Raw genomic sequence first — 23,011 nt, forward strand, 5'->3', positions numbered from 1 at the left:
TTGAAAGCAGACCACGGCAGGCCAGCAGCCCGGTTCAATTCCCGTACCAGCCTCCCCGAACAGGCGCCGGAATGTGGCGACTAGGGGCTTTTCACAGTAACTTCATTGAAGCCTACTCGTGACAATAAGCAATTTTCATTTCATCAGCCACTTTGTGTCCAGGGCGAGCCAGCCAACGTCGGCGAAGCGAGTTTACCGGCTTTCCTGTTTTACATTGGGGGGGCCGGGACCCTGGGATATTCCCGACATTGCTTCAAAAAGGTCACGAACGATCTTCTGACCGGCTGGGTCAAGCAGGTGGAACCTCTGCATGAACCATCTCAAGCAATGGCACTGGTGAAAATGAGGTCAGTACTGCACAGGAGGTGTGACTTTAAACTCCTGATCGGGGTCTGAACCCACTGGAGGGAAGAAAGTTACCAAGTGCGCCAAGCTGCCACAACAGGACTGGCAGAGTCACTTCTTGCCTTCCCAAGTTCTCTATTTGTGCAGGAGCAGATTCTATGCTACGGCATTGAGGGAATCAAACGTTATCACCATTGTTGGGGAATCACAGAATCCCCACCCTGCAGAAGGAGGCCGTTCGGCCCATCGAGTCTGCACTGGCCCTCTGACAGATGCACCCAACCTAGGCCTGCTCCCCTGCCCAATCCCCCAAACCCTGTCTAACCTGCACATCCACGTAACGCAGTGGTTCGCATTGCTGCTTCACAGCACGGAAGCACAAGTGGACAGCGCCAGGGTCCCAGGTTCGATTCCCCGCTGGGTCACTGTCTGTGCGGAGTCTGCACGTTCTCCCCCGTGTCTGCGTGGGTTTCCTCCGGGCGCTCCGGTTTCCTCCCACAAGTCCCGAAAGACGTGCTTGTTGGGTGAATTGGACATTCTGAATTCTCCCTCCGTGTACCCGAACAGGCGCCGGAATGTGGCGACTAGGGGATTTTCACAGTAACTTCATTGCAGTGTCAATGTAAGCCTGCTGTGACAATAAAGATTATTATTATTATTGTTATTACATCCTTGGACACTACGGGCAATTTAGTGTGGCCAATCCACCTAACCCACACATCTTTGGACTGTGGGAGGAAGTACAAACTCAACCCGAACTGTGTTCAGTTCTGGCCACCCGATTATAGGAAGGATATTGTTAAACTAGAAAGAGTGCGGAAGAGATTGACGAGGATGCTCCCGGGACTTGATGGACTGAGTTATAAGGAGAGGCTGGATAGACTGGGACTTTTTTCCCTGGAGCGTAGGAGGCTTAGGGGTGATCTTATAGAGGTCAATAAAATAATGAGGGGCATCGATAAGGTAGATAGTCGACATCTTTTCCCAAAGGTAGAGGAGTCTAGAACTAGAGGGCATAGGTTAAAGGTGAGAGGGGAGAGATACAAAAGAGACCAGAGGGGAAATGTCTTCACACAGAGGGTGGTGAGTGTCTGGACCGAGCTGCCAGAGGCAGTGGTAGAGGCGGGTGCGATTTTGTCCTTTAAAAAGCAGTTACATGGGCAGGGTGGGTATAGAGGGATACGGGCCAATTGTGGGCAAGTGGGACTAGCTTAGAAACTGGGCGGCATGGACAAGCTGTAAACATCTCTGCAGTCACCCAAGACCTGCCTCTCGGGACCTGCCGCTCGGTCCCTGCCGCTCGGTCCCTGCCCCTCGGTCCCTGCCCCTCGGTCCCTGCCCCTCGGTCCCTGCCCCTCGGTCCCTGCCCCTCGGTCCCTGCCCCTCGGTCCCTGCCCCTCGGTCCCTGCCCCTCGGTCCCTGCCCCTCGGGACCTGCCCCTCGGGTCCCTGCCCCTCGGGTCCCTGCCCCTCGGGTCCCTGCCCCTCGGGTCCCTGCCCCTCGGGTCCCTGCCCCTCGGGACCTGCCCCTCGGGTCCCTGCCCCTCGGGTCCCTGCCCCTCGGTCCCTGCCCCTCGGGACCTGCCCCTCGGTCCCTGCCCCTCGGTCCCTGCCCCTCGGTACCTGCCCTTGGACATTTTCTTGAGTTGGAGCTCATTATGTATTCTGGGCAGGCTCTCTGCAGGATTGCCTCCATTAAGAGGAATGCTGAGCAGGATAAAGATGGAAAATCCTGGGCAGTGGGAACACCGCAGAAACACCGGACGACCCAGCAAGGAACCATCAAAGGGCAGAAGTACCCGAGAGAATTACAGGCAAGCATGAGGCCTCAGCTGAGATTTGGGCCTTCAACTGGCATACACTCGAGGGAGAGGAGACCCTCTCCCTTCATGGGAATGCTTCGGCCATCACGGCTACTTTCCAGGATTGATGGGAAGCTGCTGCGAACCGCCGTCCACTATTAGCCTGCAGGGTGCTGTGAAGTCGTCGGCAACATTAGCACTCCGGGTGGAAACCAGGCAACGAACAGTCCAGGTGGAGGAGCTGAGGCAGGAATAGGCCTTGCCCCAATATCAGGATATCTTTGCCTAAATCTAGGCGGGATAGAAGTGGAAAATCCCCCCGTCTCAGTGTTTGAGGCTCCATCGCGCTGGCTGCACTAACCAGCTGGCCCAGCCTAGGTTTTATTCCCCATCTCACCACCAGTGCTCCGATAGACGCCCACATCCTGAGCACGTGAGAAATTGCGGGATTTCATGTGCCCCGTGAGAGGTCGAAGGAGATGCGCTGGCAGTTTCCGAACTTTATTTAAGCACCCAGGACTCCAGAGGTTTCGCGTTTTAATCTACTTCTCTGTCCTGCCGTTTTCACTTGAGCATATATCAGGCATTCGTGGGGTCTGAGATTGGGGTGGGGGCAAATCAGGACAAGTCTGCAACTGAGGGTGGGCCCAGCTGTTCCTGTGTTGTCCGTTCTGTAGGACGAGTGTGTAACTGAGGGTGGCCCAGCTGTTCCTGTGTTGTCCGTTCTGTAGGACGAGTGTGTAACTGAGGGTGGGCCCAGCTGTTCCTGTGCTGTCCGTTCTGTAGGACGAGTGTGTAACTGAGGGTGGGCCCAGCTGTTCCCGTGTTGTCCGTTCTGTAGGCGAGTGTGTAACTGAGGGTGGGCCCAGCTGTTCCTGTGTTGTCCGTTCTGTAGGACGAGTGTGTAACTGAGGGTGGCCCAGCTGTTCCTGTGCTGTCCGTTCTGTAGGACGAGTGTGTAACTGAGGGTGGCCCAGCTGTTCCGGTGTTGTCCGTTCTGTAGGACGAGTGTGTAACTGAGGGTGGGCCCAGCTGTTCCTGTGTTGTCTGCTCTGTAGGACGAGTGTGTAACTGAGGGTGGGCCCAGCTGTTCCTGTGTTGTCTGCTCTGTAGGACGAGTGTGTAACACTGAGGGTGGGCCCAGCTGTTCCTGTGTTGTCTGCTCTGTAGGACGAGTGTGTAACACTGAGGGTGGGCCCAGCTGTTCCTGTGCTGTCCGTTCTGTAGGATGAGTGTGACACTGAGGGTGGGCCCAGCTGTTCCTGTGCTGTCCGCTCTGTAGGACGAGTGTGTAACTGAGGGTGGGCCCAGCTGTTCCTGTGTTGTCTGCTCTGTAGGACGAGTGTGTAACTGAGGGTGGGCCCAGCTGTTCCTGTGTTGTCCGTTCTGTAGGACGAGTGTGTAACTGAGGGTGGGCCCAGCTGTTCCTGTGTTGTCCATTCTGTAGGACGAGTCTGCAACTGAGGGTGGGCCCAGCTGTTCCTGTGCTGTCTGCTCTGTAGGACGAGTCTGCAACTGAGGGTGGGCCCAGCTGTTCCTGTGTTGTCCGTTCTGTAGGTCGAGTCTGCAACTGAGGATGGGCCCAGCTGTTCCTGTGTTGTCCGTTCTGTAGGACGAGTCTGCAACTGAGGGTGGGCCCAGCTGTTCCTGTATTGTCTGCTCTGTAGGACGAGTGTGTAACTGAGGGTGGGCCCAGCTGTTCCTGTGTTGTCCGTTCTGTAGGACGAGTCTGCAACTGAGGGTGGGCCCAGCTGTTCCTGTGTTGTCCGTTCTGTAGGACGAGTCTGCAACTGAGGGTGGGCCCAGCTGTTCCTGTGTTGTCCGTTCTGTAGGACGAGTGTGTAACTGAGGGTGGGCCCAGCTGTTCCTGTGCTGTCCGTTCTGTAGGACGAGTCTGCAACTGAGGGTGGGCCCAGCTGTTCCTGTATTGTCTGCTCTGTAGGACGAGTGTGTAACTGAGGGTGGGCCCAGCTGTTCCTGTGTTGTCCGTTCTGTAGGACGAGTCTGCAACTGAGGGTGGGCCCAGCTGTTCCTGTGTTGTCCGTTCTGTAGGACGAGTCTGCAACTGAGGGTGGGCCCAGCTGTTCCTGTGTTGTCCGTTCTGTAGGACGAGTCTGCAACTGAGGGTGGGCCCAGCTGTTCCTGTGTTGTCCTTTCTGTAGGACGAGTGTGTAACTGAGGGTGGCCCAGCTGTTCCTGTGCTGTCCGTTCTGTAGGATGAGTGTGTAACTGAGGGTGGGCCCAGCTGTTCCTGTATTGTCTGCTCTGTAGGACGAGTGTGTAACTGAGGGTGGGCCCCAGCTGTTCCTGTGCTGTCCGTTCTGTAGGATGAGTGTGTAACACTGAGGGTGTGCCCAGCTGTTCCTGTGTTGTCCGTTCTGTAGGACGAGTCTGCAACTGAGGGTGGGCCCCAGCTGTTCCTGTGCTGTCCGTTCTGTAGGACGAGTGTGTAACACTGAGGGTGGGCCCAGCTGTTCCTGTGCTGTCCGTTCTGTAGGCGAGTGTGTAACTGAGGGTGGGCCCAGCTGTTCCGGTGTTGTCCGTTCTGAAGGACGAGTGTGTAACTGAGGGTGGACCCAGCTGTTCCTGTGTTGTCCGTTCTGTAGGACGAGTGTGTAACTGAGGGTGGGCCCAGCTGGTCCTGTGTTGTTCGTTCTGTAGGATGAGTGTGTAACTGAGGGTGGGCCCAGCTGTTCCCGTGTTGTCCGTTCTGTAGGACGAGTGTGTAACTGAGGGTGGACCCAGCTGTTCCTGTGCTGTCCGTTCTGTAGGACGAGTGTGTAACTGAGGGTGGACCCAGCTGTTCCTGTGCTGTCCGTTCTGTAGGACGAGTGTGTAACTGAGGGTGGGCCCAGCTGTTCCTGTGCTGTCCGCTCTGTAGGGCGAGTGTGTAACTGAGGGTGGCCCCAGCTGTTCCGGTGTTGTCCGTTCTGTAGGACGAGTGTGTAACACTGAGGGTGGGCCCAGCTGGTCCTGTGTTGTCCGTTCTGTAGGACGAGTGTGTAACTGAGGGTGGACCCAGCTGTTCCTGTGCTGTCCGTTCTGTAGGACGAGTGTGTAACTGAGGGTGGGCCCAGCTGTTCCTGTGTTGTCTGTTCTGTAGGACGAGTGTGTAACTGAGGGTGGACCCAGCTGTTCCTGTGTTGTCCGTTGTTCCTGTGTTGTCCGTTCTATCATTAACGATATGACGTATATTTCTATATGTGTTAAGACAGCCTGGTAGCTGCTGTTCTCCCTGGAGATATCCTAAATGTAAATATCTTTACTTTCCAGGCAAGTATTTGAGGCAGAAGCGAATGGACTTCCAGTTACCGTATGATATCCTGTGGCAGTGGAAGCACAATCAGGTATGCAAGCTGCAGACATGCGGGGCAGGCACAGCGTGCGGCAGGTGTGTGACGTAGATCGAGTAAAGTCGCAGCAACAACTTGGATTTTTATCAAACCCTTTGTTGTCCTCCACCTTCCCAAGTAGCTTCACAGAACCTTGACCAAACCAAGTTTGGGCCCTGAGCCACATCGGGAGATGTTGGGACAGGTTGGTCAGAATGCTCGGCCTCTCAGAATTGTCTCAAGCCTGGCTGTCCTCAACTGTCCTGGCTTGAGACAGTTCACACCTCTTTAACCTGCACTTACCCCTATCTTTAGATCTGGAAAGACTTAATACCTGCAATTGTTTGCATTCAAAGCATTGTCTTGCATCTTTGACATATATATGTTTCTGGAACATACCTCTTCATTCACCTGAAGAAGGAGCAGTGCTCTGAAAGCTAGTGATTCAAAACAAACCTGTTGGACTTTAAGCTGGTGTTGGAAGACTTATTACTGTACTCCCAGGACAGGTACAGCACGGGGTTAGATACAGAGTAAAGCTCCCTCTACACTGTCCCCATCAAACACTCCCAGGACAGGTACAGCACGGGGTTAGATACAGAGTAAAGCTCCCTCTACACTGTCCCCATCAAACACTCCCAGGACAGGTACAGCACGGGGTTAGATACAGAGTAAAGCTCCCTCTACACTGTCCCCATCAAACACTCCCAGGACAGGTGCAGCACGGGGTTAGATACAGAGTAAAGCTCCCTCTACACTGTCCCCATCAAACACTCCCAGGACAGGTACAGCACGGGGTTAGATACAGAGTAAAGCTCCCTCTACACTGACCCCATCAAACACTCCCAGGACAGGTACAGCACGGGGTTAGATACAGAGTAAAGCTCCCTCTACACTGTCCCCATCAAACACTCCCAGGGCAGGTACAGCACGGGGTTAGATACAGAGTAAAGCTCCCTCTACACTGTCCTCATCAAAAACTCCCAGGGCAGGTACAGCACGGGGTTAGATACAGAGTAAAGCTCCCTCTACACTGTCCTCATCAAACACTCCCAGGACAGGTACAGCACGGGGTTAGACACAGAATAAAGCTCCCTCTACACTGTCGCCATCAAACGCTCCCGGGACAGGTACAGCACGGGGTTAGATACAAAGTAAAGCTCCCTCCACACTGTCCCCATCAAACACTCCCAGGACAGGTACAGCACGGGGTTAGATACAGAGTAAAGTTCTATCATTGTCATTCTTTACACTAGTCACCTCTAAGATTGACTATAATGGCAGTCCATAGATTTGGAGTTCATTCACCTGCGGAAGGAGCAGCGCTCTGAAAGCTAGTGATTCGAAAGAAACCTGTTGGACTTTAACCTGGTGTTGTAAGACATCATAGATTAGGAGTGATTCAGTCACACTTATTCTGTTCTGTTCACTGGATTCTGGGATTGTGACCAGTGTTTTGCAATTTGAGTTCCACAATTCCACCCTTTCTTTTTCTGTACATCAGCTAACAAGCTCCTAATTTAACACAGATGTGGCAGGATTTTGTTTTTGAAGCTCTGTGCTGGGCTTGTTCCAAATCCATGTGCTCGTTTCAGGCGAGACTCTTGTCGTCTTGTTGAAGGGGGAAGCTTGTCGTCCCGCGGGGGCCTGCGCTCGCAGGCTGCATTCCACGTTCCACAGCGGAGTGGGACCGGCCACGTCGGGGCCCGTCCCACTGGATGACTTCCCTGGCGGACCTGCGACCGAGGCGCGGCTGTGAACACGAGCACAGACCGGCAGAGGGTCGCCTGCTCCTCTTACCGCAACCCCAGCTCTGAGCAGCAACTGCCAAGTCCAGCGCCGGCTGCAGCCTGGGCCTGAGAAGCGAACCGTCCCGCCCTCTACTTTACTCAACAGTTTAACAACGACGCAACTAACGGTGCTCACCCACTGCCAACTCCCATCCCCCGCACCCTGCCCACCCAATCCTCCTCGCCGCAGATAATGTGGCGGGGGGTTATTAAATAACTTGTGAATGTGGCGTGGGAGATGTCAGCAGTTGCAGCTGTGTGGTCCAGGCTATTACTTCATGCTTTCTGCTGACAGGATTGTCTCTCGCTGGGTGGGTGATTCATTCGTTGGACATGTTCCCGACCAACATTGGATACAGTTGTGGAAGGGATGTTTTACATGTAGCATCTCGCAGCCCTTAAAGCCACCATTCCCTGAACCCCCAGATTTTAATTGGAACACCGGGGTCCCAAGCTCTGGATTTCCTCCCTGAACACCCGCTACCTCGTATTATCCTTTGTGATGCTCCCTTTCACCTCTTTAAGGTGTTCTTTGATTCAGTTTTTGTCGCTTGTTCTCTGTGGCCTGGTGTCAGATTTTACACTGTAATTACCCCTGCGAAGCACCCTTGCGACCTTCTCCCAATCAGAAGTGTGAATGCGTGCAGGCTGCTGTTTTTGACGTACAGAGCCGCAAGATCCATCCCGACCTCTGCTGAGCTCTGCCTCGAAGAGCAATGTGGGCGCGGCAGACGTCCGCCGTGCCTGCTGCTGGTGGTGGCTATCCCGTGATACCAGCCAGGAGGTCTGCGCGCCGTTTGAGTGAAGACCAAGAGGGCCAGCATCTCCCGGTCTGCTGGAGCTCCCTCCGCAGCCCCTCGTGACGGGGGTGGGTGGAGCGGGGGGGACGTGGGGGGGCAGTTGGCTTAACGTGTTTAAGGTTAAATGAACCCAAGTGTATTTCACCGTGCCAGAGATATTTTCACACTAACTCCGCTGCTTCCTGTTTAAACAAGTGCAAAGCAGAATTCACCAAACCATAGTTGAGATAATGGCTGCAAATATGAAAATATTTTCCAGCGCAGGCAGTCCACGCACACACCCACCCATATGCACGCACGCACCACGCTCACACATCACGCTCGCACGTGCGCGCACACACCCCACACGCACGCTCGCATGTGCACGCACGCACACCCCCACGCACGCACACCCCCACGCACGCACACCCCCACGCACGCACACCCCCACGCACGCACACCCCCACGCACGCACGCCCCCACGCACGCACGCCCCCACGCACGCACGCCCCCACGCACGCACGCCCCCACGCACGCACGCCCCCACGCACGCACGCCCCCACGCACGCACGCCCCCACGCACGCACGCCCCCACGCACACCCCCACGCACACCCCCACGCACACCCCCACGCACACCCTTACGCACGCCCCCACGCACGCACGCCCCCACGCACGCACGCCCCCACGCACGCACGCCCCCACGCACGCACGCCCCCACGCACGCACGCCCCCACGCACGCACGCCCCCACGCACGCACGCCCCCACGCACGCCCCCACGCACACCCCCACGCACACCCCCACGCACGCCCCCACGCACGCACGCCCCCACGCATGCACGCCCCCACGCATGCACGCCCCCACGCATGCACGCCCCCACGCACGCACGCCCCCACGCACGCACGCCCCCACGCACGCACGCCCCCACGCACGCACGCCCCCACGCACGCACGCCCCCACGCACGCACGCCCCCACGCACGCACGCCCCCACGCACGCACGCCCCCACGCACGCACGCCCCCACGCCCCCACGCACGCACGCCCCCACGCACGCACGCCCCCACGCACGCACGCCCCCACGCACGCACGCCCCCACGCACGCACGCCCCCACGCACGCACGCCCCCACGCACGCACGCCCCCACGCACGCACGCCCCCACGCACGCACGCCCCCACGCACGCCCCCACACGCGCCCACACTCACCCACACACACGCCCACACACACGCCCACACACGTGCCCACCCCCGCACACACACACACGCCCACACAAACGCGCCCACACGCACACAGACACACACACCCACACGCACACAGACACACACACCCACGCGCACACAGACACACACACTCACGCGCACACAGACACACACACTCATGCGCACACAGACACACACACCCACGCGCACACAGACACACACACGCACACAGACACACACACTCACGCGCACACAGACACACATACTCACGCGCACACACACTCACGCGCACACACACACACTCACGCGCACACAGACACACACTCACGCGCACACAGACACACACACCCACGCGCACACAGACACACACACCCACACGCACACAGACACACACACCCACACGCACACAGACACACTCACGCGCACACAGACACACACACTCACGCGCACACAGACACACACACTCACGCGCACACAGACACACACACCCACACGCACACAGACACACACACCCACACGCACACAGACACACACACCCACACGCACACAGACACACACACTCACGCGCACACAGACACACACACTCACGCGCACACAGACACACACACACACGCGCACACAGACACACACACTCATGCGCACACAGACACACACACCCACGCGCACACAGACACACACACGCACACAGACACACACACTCACGCGCACACAGACACACATACTCACGCGCACACACACTCACGCGCACACACACACACTCACGCGCACACAGACACACACTCACGCGCACACAGACACACACACCCACGCGCACACAGACACACACACCCACACGCACACAGACACACACCCACACGCACACAGACACACTCACGCGCACACAGACACACACACTCACGCGCACACAGACACACACACTCACGCGCACACAGACACACACACCCACACGCACACAGACACACACACCCACACGCACACAGACACACACACCCACACGCACACAGACACACACACTCACGCGCACACAGACACACACACTCACGCGCACACAGACACACACGCGCGCACACACACACACCCACGCGCACACAGACACACACACCCACACGCACACAGACACACACACCCATGCGCAGACAGACACACACCCACGTGCACACAGACACACACACCCACGCGCACACAGACACACACACCCACAGACACACACACCCACGCGCACACAGACACACACACCCACGCGCACACCCACGCGCGCACACCCACGCGCACACAGACACACACACTCACGCGCAGACACACACACTCACGCGCACACAGACACACACACCCACGCGCACACAGACACACACACACACACGCGCACACAGACACACACACCCACGCGCACACAGACACACACCCACGCGCGCGCACACACACCCACGCGCACACCCATGCGCACACCCACGCGCACACAGACACACACCCACGCGCGCACAGACACACACACCCACGCGCACACAGACACACACCCACGCGCACACAGACACACACCCACGCGCACACCCACGCGCACACCCACGCGCACACCCACGCGCACACCCATGCGCACACCCATGCGCACACCCACGCGCACACCCACGCGCACACCCACGCGCACACAGACACACACACCCACGCGCGCACAGACACACACACCCACGCGCGCACAGCCACACACACTCACGCGCACACAACACACACCCACGCGCACACCCACGCGCACACAGACACACACACCCACACGCACACAGACACACACACCCACGCGCACACAGACACACACACCCACGCGCACACAGACACACACACCCACGCGCACACAGACACACACACCCACGCGCACACAGACACACACACCCACGCGCACACAGACACACACACCCACGCGCACACAGACACACACACCCACGCGCGCACACACACACACCCACGCGCACACAGACACACACACCCACGCGCACACAGACACACACACCCACGCGCACACAGACACACACCCACGCGCGCACAGACACTCACACCCACGCGCACACGCGCGCGCGCACACACACAGACACACACACCCACGCGCACACAGACTCGCACACCCACGCGCACACAGACACACACACTCACGCGCACACAGACACACACACTCACGCGCGCACAGACACACACCCACGCGCACACCCACGCGCACACAGACACACACACCCACGCGCACACAGACACACACACCCACACGCACACAGACACGCACACCCACACGCACACAGACACACACACCCACGCGCACACAGACACACACACTCACGCGCACACAGACACACACACTCACGCGCACACAGACACACACACCCACGCGCACACAGACACACACACGCACACAGACACACACACTCACGCGCACACAGACACACACACGCACACAGACACACACACTCACGCGCACACAGACACACACACGCACACAGACACACACACTCACGCGCACACAGACACACACCCACGCGCACACCCACGCGCACACAGACACACACTCACGTGCACACAGACACACACACTCACGCGCACACAGACACACACACTCACGCGCACACAGACACACACACTCACGCGCGCACACACTCACGCGCACACACACTCACGCGCACACACACTCACGCGCACACAGACACACACACTCACGCGCACACAGACACACACACTCACGCGCACACAGACACACACACTCACGCGCACACAGACACACACTCACGCGCACACAGACACACACTCACGCGCACACAGACACACACACCCACGCGCACACAGACACACACACCCACACGCACACAGACACACACACTCACGCGCACACAGACACACTCACGCACACACAGACACACACACTCACGCGCACACAGACACACACACCCACGCGCACACAGACACACACACCCACGCGCACACAGACACACACACTCACGCGCACACAGACACACTCACGCACACACAGACACACACACTCACGCGCACACAGACACACACACCCACGCGCACACAGACACACACACCCACGCGCACACAGACACACACACCCACACGCACACAGACACACACACTCACGCGCACACAGACACACACGCGCGCGCACACACACACACCCACGCGCACACAGACACACACACCCACGCGCATACCCACGCGCACACCCACGCGCACACAGACACACACACTCACGCGCAGACACACACACTCACGCGCACACAGACACACACACTCACGCGCACACAGACACACACACTCACGCGCACACAGACACACACACCCACGCGCACACAGACACACACCCACGCGCACACAGACACACACCCACGCGCACACCCATGCGCACACCCACGCGCACACAGACACGCACACCCACGCGCGCACAGACACACACACCCACGCGCACACAGACTCGCACACCCACGCGCACACAGACACACACACTCACGCGCACACAGACACACACACTCACGCGCCCACAGACACACACCCACGCGCACACCCACGCGCACACAGACACACACACCCACACGCACACAGACACACACACCCACACGCACACAGACACACACACCCACGCGCACACAGACACACACACCCACGCGCACACAGACACACACACCCACGCGCACACAGGCACACACACCCACGCGCACACAGGCACACACACCCACACAGACACACACACCCACGCGCACACAGACACACACACCCACACGCACACAGACACACACACCCACACGCACACAGACACACACACCCACGCGCACACAGACACACACACCCACGCGCACACAGACACACACACCCACGCGCACACAGACACACACACCCACGCGCACACAGGCACACACACCCACGCGCACACAGGCACACACACCCACACAGACACACACACCCACGCGCACACAGACACACACACCCACGCGCACACAGACACACACACCCACGCGCACACAACGACTGAAGGAAATGCAATGGGGAGAGCCATTCATTTCATTTTGCCAAAATGTCTTTTCCTCTGCATTCAATTTTGAGACAGTTGTCATTGACTTAATTGGATAGAGAAGGCTCTGAAGTTGTAACTGTTGCCCTCGTCTCTCCAGTGAAGTTGAGATGCTGAAGCGCCCACACACAAGCTGGAATGGGAGATGTTGACAGCAGCTGTCTCTCGAAGGCAGCTGCATGTGTCGAATTTCAGTTTGGGTGGAGAATTGCTGCTGTGTTTCTCAAAGAGTTAACTGGACATTGTTTTGTGTACATTTGGAACCCTTTTCAATTAAAGCACATAACCGTGCTGGGCCAGGAAGGCCAGAGCTCCATTGCAATTGACTGATAAGCTTTTGGTTGTAAATGATTTCAACTGGAATCTCAGTCGTGCAACTGCCAAGTGATCATGTTTCATTTCCACCCTGCACCACCGCCGCCTCCCTTCCTATCTTGAAGGTGCTGGCACCCAACTGACATCTCTCTCTCTCTCTCTCTCTCGCATTCACTCTCTTGCACTCTCTCTCTCACACACTCGCACTCTCTCTCTCACACACTCGCACTCTCTCTCTCACACACTCGCACTCTCTCTCTCACACACTCGCTCTCTCTCACACACTCGCACTTTCTCTCTCACACACTCGCACTCTCTCACACACTCGCACTCTCTCACACACTCGCACTCTCTCTCTCACACACTCGCACTCTCTCACACACTCGCACTCTCTCACACACTCGCACTCTCTCACACACTCGCACTCTCTCACACACTCGCACTCTCTCACACACTCGCACTCTCTCACACACTCGCACTCTCACACACTCGCACTCTCTCTCTCACACACTCGCACTCTCTCTCTCACACACTCGCACTCTCTCTCTCACACACTCGCACTCTCTCTCTCACACACTCGCACTCTCTCTCTCACACACTCGCACTCTCTCTCTCACACACTCACGCTCTCTCACACACGCACTCTCACACACACTCGCGCTCTCACACGCTTGCGCTCTCTCTCACACGCTTGCGCTCTCTCTCACACGCTTGCGCTCTCTCTCACACGCTTGCGCTCTCTCTCACACGCTTGCGCTCTCTCTCACACGCTTGCGCTCTCTCACACACGCTTGCGCTCTCTCACACACTCGCGCTCTCTCACACACACTCGCGCTCTCTCACACACTCGCGCTCTCTCACACACTCGCGCTCTCTCACACACTCGCGCTCTCTCACACACTCGCGCTCTCTCACACACTCGCGCTCTCACACTCGCGCTCTCTCACACACACTCGCGCTCTCTCACACACACTCGCGCTCTCACACACTCGCACTCTCTCTCACACACACTCTCACTCTCTCACACACACACTCTCACTCTCTCACACACTCGCACTCTCTCACACACTCGCACTCCCACGCTCGCACTCTCTCACCCTCTCGAACTCTCACACTCGCACTCTCTCACACACTCGCACTCTCTCACACACTCGCACTCTCTCTCTCGCACTCTCACACACTCGCGCTCTCTCACACACACTCATGCTCTCTCTCTCACACTCGCGCTCTCTCTCACACACTCACGCTCTCTCACACACTCGCGCTCTCTCACACACACTCATGCTCTCTCTCTCACACTCGCGCTCTCTCTCACACACTCACGCTCTCTCACACACACTCGCGCTCTCTCACACACGCACTCTCACACACACTCGCGCTCTCACACGCTTGCGCTCTCTCTCACACGCTTGTGCTCTCTCTCACACACTCGCGCTCTCTCACACACTCGCGCTCTCTCACACACTCGCGCTCTCTCACACACTCGCGCTCTCTCACACACTCGCGCTCTCTCACACACTCGCGCTCTCTCACACACTCGCGCTCTCTCACACACTCGCGCTCTCTCACACACTCGCGCTCTCTCACACACTCGCGCTCTCTCACACACTCGCGCTCTCTCACACACTCGCGCTCTCTCACACACTCGCGCTCTCTCACACACTCGCGCTCTCCCACACACTCGCGCTCTCTCACACACTCGCGCTCTCTCACACACTCGCGCTCTCTCACACACTCGCGCTCTCTCACACACTCGCGCGCTCTCACACACTCGCGCGCTCTCACACACTCGCGCTCTCACACACTCGCGCTCTCACACACTCGCGCTCTCACACACTCGCGCTCTCTCACACACTCGCGCTCTCTCACACACTCGCGCTCTCTCACACACTCGCGCGCTCTCACACACTCGCGCGCTCTCTCACACTCGCGCTCTCTCACACACTCGCGCTCTCTCACACACTCGCGCTCTCTCACCCTCTCGAACTCTCACACTCGCACTCACTCTCTCTCTCTCTCTCTCTGTCTCACACATACTTGCACTGTCTCTCTCACTCAATTTCTCTCATTCACTTAACCGCGCTAACTCTCTTTCTGCCCCCTCTCCCCCTCTTTCTGTCCCCGCCCCCTCTATTTCCATCCCCGCCCCCTCTATTTCCATCCCCGCCCCCTCTATTTCTGTCCCCGCCCCCTCTATTTCTGTCCCCGCCCCCTCTATTTCTGTCCCCGCCCCCTCTATTTCTGTCCCCGCCCCCTCTCTTTCTGTCCCCGCCCCCTCTCTTTCTGTCCCCGCCCCCTCTCTTTCTGTCCCCGCCCCCTCTCTTTCTGTCCCCGCCCCCTCACTTTCTGTCCCCGCCCCCTCTCTTTCTGTCCCCGCCCCCTCTCTTTCTGTCCCCGCCCCCTCTCTTTCTGTCCCCGCCCCCTCTCTTTCTGCCCCCGCCCCCTCTCTTTCTGCCCCCGCCCCCTCTCTTTCTGCCCCCGCCCCCTCTCTTTCTGCCCCCGCCCCCTCTCTTTCTGCCCCCGCCCCCTCTCTTTCTGCCCCCGCCCCCTCTCTTTCTGCCCCCGCCCCCTCTCTTTCTGCCCCCGCCCCCTCTCTTTCTGCCCCCGCCCCCTCTCTTTCTGCCCCCGCCCCTCTCTTTCTGCCCCCGCCCCCTCTCTTTCTGCCCCCGCCCCCTCTCTTTCTGCCCCCGCCCCCTCTCTTTCTGCCCCGCCCCCTCTCTTTCTGCCCCCGCCCCCTCTCTTTCTGCCCCCGCCCCCTCTCTTTCTGCCCCCGCCCCCTCTCTTTCTGCCCCCGCCCCCTCTCTTTCTGCCCCCGCCCCCTCTCTTTCTGCCCCGCCCCCTCTCTTTCTGCCCCGCCCCCTCTCTTTCTGCCCCGCCCCCTCTTTCTGCCCCGCCCCCTCTTTCTGCCCCGCCCCCTCTTTCTGCCCCGCCCCCTCTTTCTGCCCCGCCCCCTCTTTCTGCCCCGCCCCCTCTTTCTGCCCCGCCCCCTCTTTCTGCCCCGCCCCCTCTTTCTGCCCCGCCCCCTCTCTTTCTGCCCCCGCCCCCTCTCTTTCTGCCCCCGCCCCCTCTCTTTCTGCCCCGCCCCCTCTCTTTCTGCCCCGCCCCCTCTCTTTCTGCCCCGCCCCCTCTCTTTCTGCCCCGCCCCCTCTCTTTCTGCCCCGCCCCCTCTCTTTCTGCCCCGCCCCCTCTCTTTCTGCCCCGCCCCCTCTCTTTCTGCCCCGCCCCCTCTCTTTCTGCCCCCGCCCCCTCTCTTTCTGCCCCCGCCCCCTCTCTTTCTGCCCCGCCCCCTCTCTTTCTGCCCCGCCCCCTCTCTTTCTGCCCCGCCCCCTCTCTTTCTGCCCCGCCCCCTCTCTGCCCCCGCCCCCTCTCTTTCTGCCCCCGCCCCCTCTCTTTCTGCCCCCGCCCCCTCTCTTTCTGCCCCGCCCCCTCTCTTTCTGCCCCCGCCCCCTCTCTTTCTGCCCCCGCCCCCTCTCTTTCTGCCCCCTGCCCCCTCTCTTTCTGCCCCCTGCCCCCTCTCTTTCTGCCCCCTGCCCCCTCTCTTTCTGCCCCCTGCCCCCTCTCTTTCTGCCTCCTGCCCCCCATTACATTCCCAGTCCAAACCACAACACTGACAAGGATACAGGACCAAAACTCCAATATTTTAATTTAGTTTGTAAAACTGTGTGGAAAGAATGATTCGCTCCAGGAGTGACCAAGAAAACATCGGCCGTTGGTATTTCTTTTTTAAAAAATTTATTGTACCCAATTCTGTTTTGCAATTATGGGGCAATTTAGCATGGCCAATCCACCTAGCCTGCACATCTTTGGGTTGTGGGGTGAGACCCACGCAGACACGGGGAGAATGTGCAAACTCCACGGACAGTGGGCTGGGATCGAACCCGGGACCTCGGCGGTGTGAAGCAGCAGTGCTAACTACTGTGCCACCGTGCTGCCCAGGTTTTGGTATTTCTAAAACAAAACTTTATTCTGAATACAATATTACATTTTTTAAGTTCACACCCGAAAGGAAAGACTTACAATTGCCCCTGAACACTACTATACAATTTCCCATTAGACAAGCAAAGAAACATACAGCTCTCAATCCAGCTTAAAAAGCAGCAGAGCAGAGAGAAGTATTTGCTTTGCAGAACAAATTTGGGGCTCTGGTTAATAATCTTTATCTTTATTGTCGCAAGTAGGCTGACATTAACACTGCAACAAAGTTACTGTGAAAAGCCCCTGGTCGTCACATTCCGGCACCTGTTCGGCTACACGTAGGGAGAATTCAGAATTACCTCGGTCCAAATTACCTTAACAGCACGTCTTTCGGGACCTGTGGGAGGAAACCGGAGCACCCGGAGGAAACCCACGCAGACACGGGGAGAACGTGCAGACTCGGCACAGACAGTGACCCAAGCCGGGAATCGAACCCGGGACCCTGGCGGTTAGAACCCCTTCAGACACTGGCTGAATGTCTTCAAATAGCTGCTTCACCTGGGTTATTTCAGCCTCTTCCTTGTCTTCAGACAAGACTGTTCTGCTTTAATATATTATAGCTTTTTTTTTTATGATCCTACTGGGAAAGAAAGCTGCATTGTGGGCTCTGTGGTAGCCACATCAGACCTCATCTCTCTCCCAAAGCTTCTCCCTAACTCTGCCTCTCTTTCAAAATGTGTCTCTGCCTTCCTTGGCTCCACCCAGTGATGACCTCCTCTCCCCCAAGCTGAAAAACAAATGATCTCTGCAAGCTGCAAAGCATATTAACTCTCCAGGGACTTCCCCAGTCAAACCACAGTCCATTAGCCTGGACTGAAAAACACATTCCTTTGTCAATTTCACATTCTGGCTGCTCAAAACACTCTGCAAAACATGACCACTGCAGTCAAACACGCTCTAACCCCAGGCTTTTAACCCCAAAATTGTCAATATTCTTCAAGTCTTCCAGTCGCCGCACACCCCTTCTCTCTCTCTCTCTCTCTCTCTCTCCTTCACACTCGCACACACACACGCTCTCTCGCACTCACACGGATTCGCTATTGCTCTTTACTCTTTAGAGTCAGGTAAGAGTCAAATAAGGGCTGCACGGCGGCGCAGTGGTTAGCACTGCTGCCTGACAGCGCCGAGTTCCCAGGTCCGATCCCAGCTCTGGGTCGCTATCCGTGTGGTGTTTGCACGCTCTCCCCGTGTCTGCGTGGGTTTCGCCCCGCCACATCCCAAAGATGTGCTGGTTAGGTGGATTGGCCACGCTAAAAGTTGATCGTTAATTGGAAAAAATGAATTGGGTACACTTATATTAAAAAAAAAAACTAGTGAAATAAGACTCGATCCTTTTGCCATCCACCTCGGTAATTGAAAATGAAAAATGAAAATGAAATGAAAATCACTTATTGTCACAAGTAGGCTTCAAATGAAGTTCCTGTGAAAAGCCCCTAGTCGCCACATTCCGCCGCCTGTTCGGGGAGGCTGGTACGGGAATTGAACCGTGCTGCTGGCCTGCCTTGGTCTGCTTTCAAAGCCAGCGATTTAGCCCAGTGTGCTAAACCAGCCCCTTATTGTCTCTGTACCTTCAATCCAGTCGATTGACGGACGAAGAAACCCTTTGAGGCACAGCTACATATCAGCGTTCCTTCACGATTGCGGCATTCAATGTGCCGTGCAATGACTGGGTTAACAGTTCAATTACAGTTGTGAAATATCCCCACCAAATAGGTTTCGGATGCCCATGTAAGGACGGTAGTGCCGTTCTTAAATTCTGTGAAAGCTGATCATTAAATTTGTGTTTGGTGCTGTGCCCAGTGTTTTTGCAGCAGTCTCTCTCTCTCTCTCTCCCTCCCTCGCTGGGCTGTCCCTTGGAGATTTCAAATGTACAGCCAACCCGGTTGAGAATTTTCTTCTCCTGTTGTGTTTTTCTTGGCACAGTCTGCAGAGTGGAATGTGTATAACTGTTTCTCCGAAGTTTGAACAAAGGAAAACTTGTTCTTGTGGCTGGGAGGAGTGGAAGTACGAGGTGAACGGGTGTCGTAGTTGTATTGTGCACACATGACCGCTTGGTGGTCGTAACACTGGACCGCTGGTGAGCGGAGGGTGACTCCCTGTCTGGTTCCTCCTCAAGTTGTCCTCTTGTCCTGTCTGGCTCTCGCTCCCTGCCCCCACAGGGTGGACCAGGTGGAGCCTGCACCCTTGGGAGCGGCCGTCGGCAGAAAATCAGGGTCCTTCTCTGCCAGCTCCCAACTGGCCCAGTCGGATGCAGCACCCGCTCTGGAAGGCGAGCTGTGAGGTAGCAGCTCCCTGCCTCGGGAGGCTCTCCCGGTATCGGGACTGATGCGCCCAGCAATCGATTGGAGTGAGAGCAGTGTGTGCCGCTTGGATGTTACCCCTTCATACCCCAGTCTGGTCCATAGACTGCATATTGCTTTCTCTGCTGCCAAAAAGATTGTGTGTTGTTCCAGCTGTTAGTGTTTAATTGGGTGGATTTAGCACATGGTATGTAACTGAGCCATAGGGAGAAGCAAAGCTCCAAGTTGCCCCCCAGCCTGTGCTGTTTCTTGGGCGGGTGCATCGGTCAGAAAACAATAATTGCCCTTCGTGGACTCAAATTGTACAAATTGACCATTGTGGGTTTTAATCAAATTCATAACCACTTCTTCCACCCTGACTAACTCGAAATAGCTTCATTACGATATTAAAAGTTGAATATGTCCTGCTCCATGTGTTAGACGGCAAGGCTGTTGTTACAATCTTCAGATTCTCTGTCCCTTCAAGCCACAAACTCTCACTGCCATTGAAGCAGTTCCTGACCAGACATTTCAAATCTGCTTGTCATTTTGAGATTTTCTTTGACCCGGTCTCAAATTCCGCCGTTTACTGAACACACAACAAGACTCCAGCAGCAGAGCGTATTGTTTATTTCAGGGTGTAAGGCTCCTCATGGTTTGCACACACTGTACAAGCGGCTCCTCGTGATCAGAAACGTGGGCTCCATCACTGCCCAGAACTGTTCTAACCCCAGTGAATGCAGGTCACTCATGTATATGTTGTAAAGTGGACAGGTGCTTCAAGCCCTTTACAGAATTGGCACCCATTTCCCATTGTCTGTCTCCGGTGACAAACGTTTGAGTCTTGCTGGCGTGCAATCACTGTGTGTACACTCGACAATATTTTATTCGGTTGCTGCTAACTTGCATTTTCTCCTCTTTATTTTGAAGCTGTACAAAAAGCCAGATGTCCCACTTTATAAAAAGATCCGATCAAGTAAGGCACTTTCCATTTCCCTACATCCTCCTTATAGATTTAACTGTTAATTGTTAGTGTTTATTGCAGTTTGCAACTTGATGTGTTTTACCTGAAATTAAGTTGACTTGTTTCTCTTCGTCATTGATGCTCAGTGGTACAGCGTACAGTGTGCGGGCCGAATGGGTTTTACTGTTTGTCTGACTTAGTCATTGATGCTCAGTGTTACAGAGTACAGTGTGCGGGCCAAATGGGTTTTACTGAGTTTCTGAGTTACTCATTGATGCTCAGTGTTACAGAGTACAGTGTGCGGGCCGAATGGGTTTTACTGAGTGTCTGACTTAGTCATTGCTCAGTGTTACAGCGTACAGTGTGCGGGCCGAATGGGTTTTACTGAGTGTCTGAGTTACTCATTGATGCTCAGTGTTACAGAGTACAGTGTGCGGGCCGAATGGGTTTTACTGAGTGTCTGACTTAGTCATTGATGCTCAGTGTTACAGCGTACAGTGTGCGGGCCGAATGGGTTTTACTGAGTGTCTGACTTAGTCATTGATGCTCAGTGTTACAGAGTACAGTGTGCGGGCCGAATGGGTTTTACTGAGTGTCTGACTTAGTCATTGATGCTCAGAGTACAGTGTGCGGGCCGAATGGGTTTTGCTGAGTGTCTGACTTACTCATTGATGCTCAGTGTTACAGAGTACAGTGTGCGGGCCGAATGGGTTTTACTGAGTGTCTGACTTAGTCATTGATGCTCAGTGTTACAGAGTACAGTGTGCGGGCCGAATGGGTTTTACTGAGTGTCTGACTTAGTCATTGATGCTCTGTTACAGCGTACAGTGTGCGGGCCGAATGGGTTTTACTGAGTGTCTGACTTAGTCATTGATGCTCAGCGGTACAGCGTACAGTGTGCGGGTCGAATGGGTTTTCCTGAGTGTCTGACTTAGTCATTGATGCTCAGTGTTACAGAGTACAGTGTGCGGACCGAATGGGTTTTACTGAGTGTCTGACTTAGTCATTGATGCTCAGAGTACAGTGTGCGGGCCGAATGGGTTTTAGTCAGTGTCTGACTTAGTCATTGATGCTCAGTGTTACAGCGTACAGTGTGCAGGCCGAATGGGTTTTACTGAGTGTCTGACTTAGTCATTGAGGCTCAGTGTTACAGAGTACAGTGTGCGGGCCGAATGGGTTTTACTGAGTGTCTGACTTAGTCATTGATGCTCAGTGTTGCAGCGTACAGTGTGCGGGCCGAATGGGTTTTACTGAGTGTCTGACTTAGTCATTGATGCTCAGTGTTACAGAGTACAGTGTGCAGGCCGAATGGGTTTTACTGAGTGTCTGACTTAGTCATTGATGCTCAGTGTTACAGAGTACAGTGTGCGGGCCGAATGGGTTTTACTGAGTGTCTGACTTAGTCATTGATGCTCAGTGTTACAGAGTACAGTGTGCAGGCCGAATGGGTTTGACTGAGTGTCTGACTTGGTCATTAATGCTCAGTGTTACAGAGTACAGTGTGCGGGCCGAATGGGTTTTACTGAGTGTCTGAGTTAGTCATTGATGCTCTGTTACAGCGTACAGTGTGCCGGGCCGAATGGGTTTTACTGAGTGTCTGACTTAGTCATTGAGGCTCAGTGTTACAGAGTACAGTGTGCGGGCCGAATGGGTTTTACTGAGTGTCTGACTTAGTCATTGATGCTCAATGTTACAGAGTACAGTGTGCGGGCCGAATGGGTTTTACTGAGTGTCTGACTTAGTCATTGATGCTCAGTGTTACAGAGTACAGTGTGCGGGCCGAATGGGTTTTACTGAGTGTCTGACTTAGTCATTGATGCTCAGTGTTACAGAGTACAGTGTGCGGACCGAATGGGTTTTACTGAGTGTCTGACTTAGTCATTGATGCTCAGAGTACAGTGTGCGGGCCGAATGGGTTTTAGTCAGTGTCTGACTTAGTCATTGATGCTCAGTGTTACAGCGTACAGTGTGCAGGCCGAATGGGTTTTACTGAGTGTCTGACTTAGTCATTGAGGCTCAGTGTTACAGAGTACAGTGTGCGGGCCGAATGGGTTTTACTGAGTGTCTGACTTAATCATTGATGCTCAGTGTTACAGCGTACAGTGTGCGGGCCGAATGGGTTTTACTGAGTGTCTGACTTAGTCATTGATGCTCAGTGTTACAGAGTACAGTGTACGGGCCGAATGGGTTTTACT

General features: G+C 55.9%; 1 protein-coding gene across 1 annotated transcript in view; it reads left to right on the forward strand.

The window, feature by feature from the left end:
* The window catches only part of ash1l (ash1 (absent, small, or homeotic)-like (Drosophila)), a 412,201-nt gene that overhangs the window by 244,527 nt on the left and 144,663 nt on the right, over positions 1-23,011 (forward strand). Inside the window, 2 exon segments of the mRNA XM_072490632.1 lie at positions 5,420-5,493; positions 20,783-20,828. Of these exon segments, the coding sequence (XP_072346733.1) occupies positions 5,420-5,493; positions 20,783-20,828 (120 nt within the window).

Source organism: Scyliorhinus torazame, chromosome 26 (genome assembly GCF_047496885.1).
Source record: "Scyliorhinus torazame isolate Kashiwa2021f chromosome 26, sScyTor2.1, whole genome shotgun sequence".
Classification (NCBI taxonomy): domain Eukaryota; kingdom Metazoa; phylum Chordata; class Chondrichthyes; order Carcharhiniformes; family Scyliorhinidae; genus Scyliorhinus; species Scyliorhinus torazame.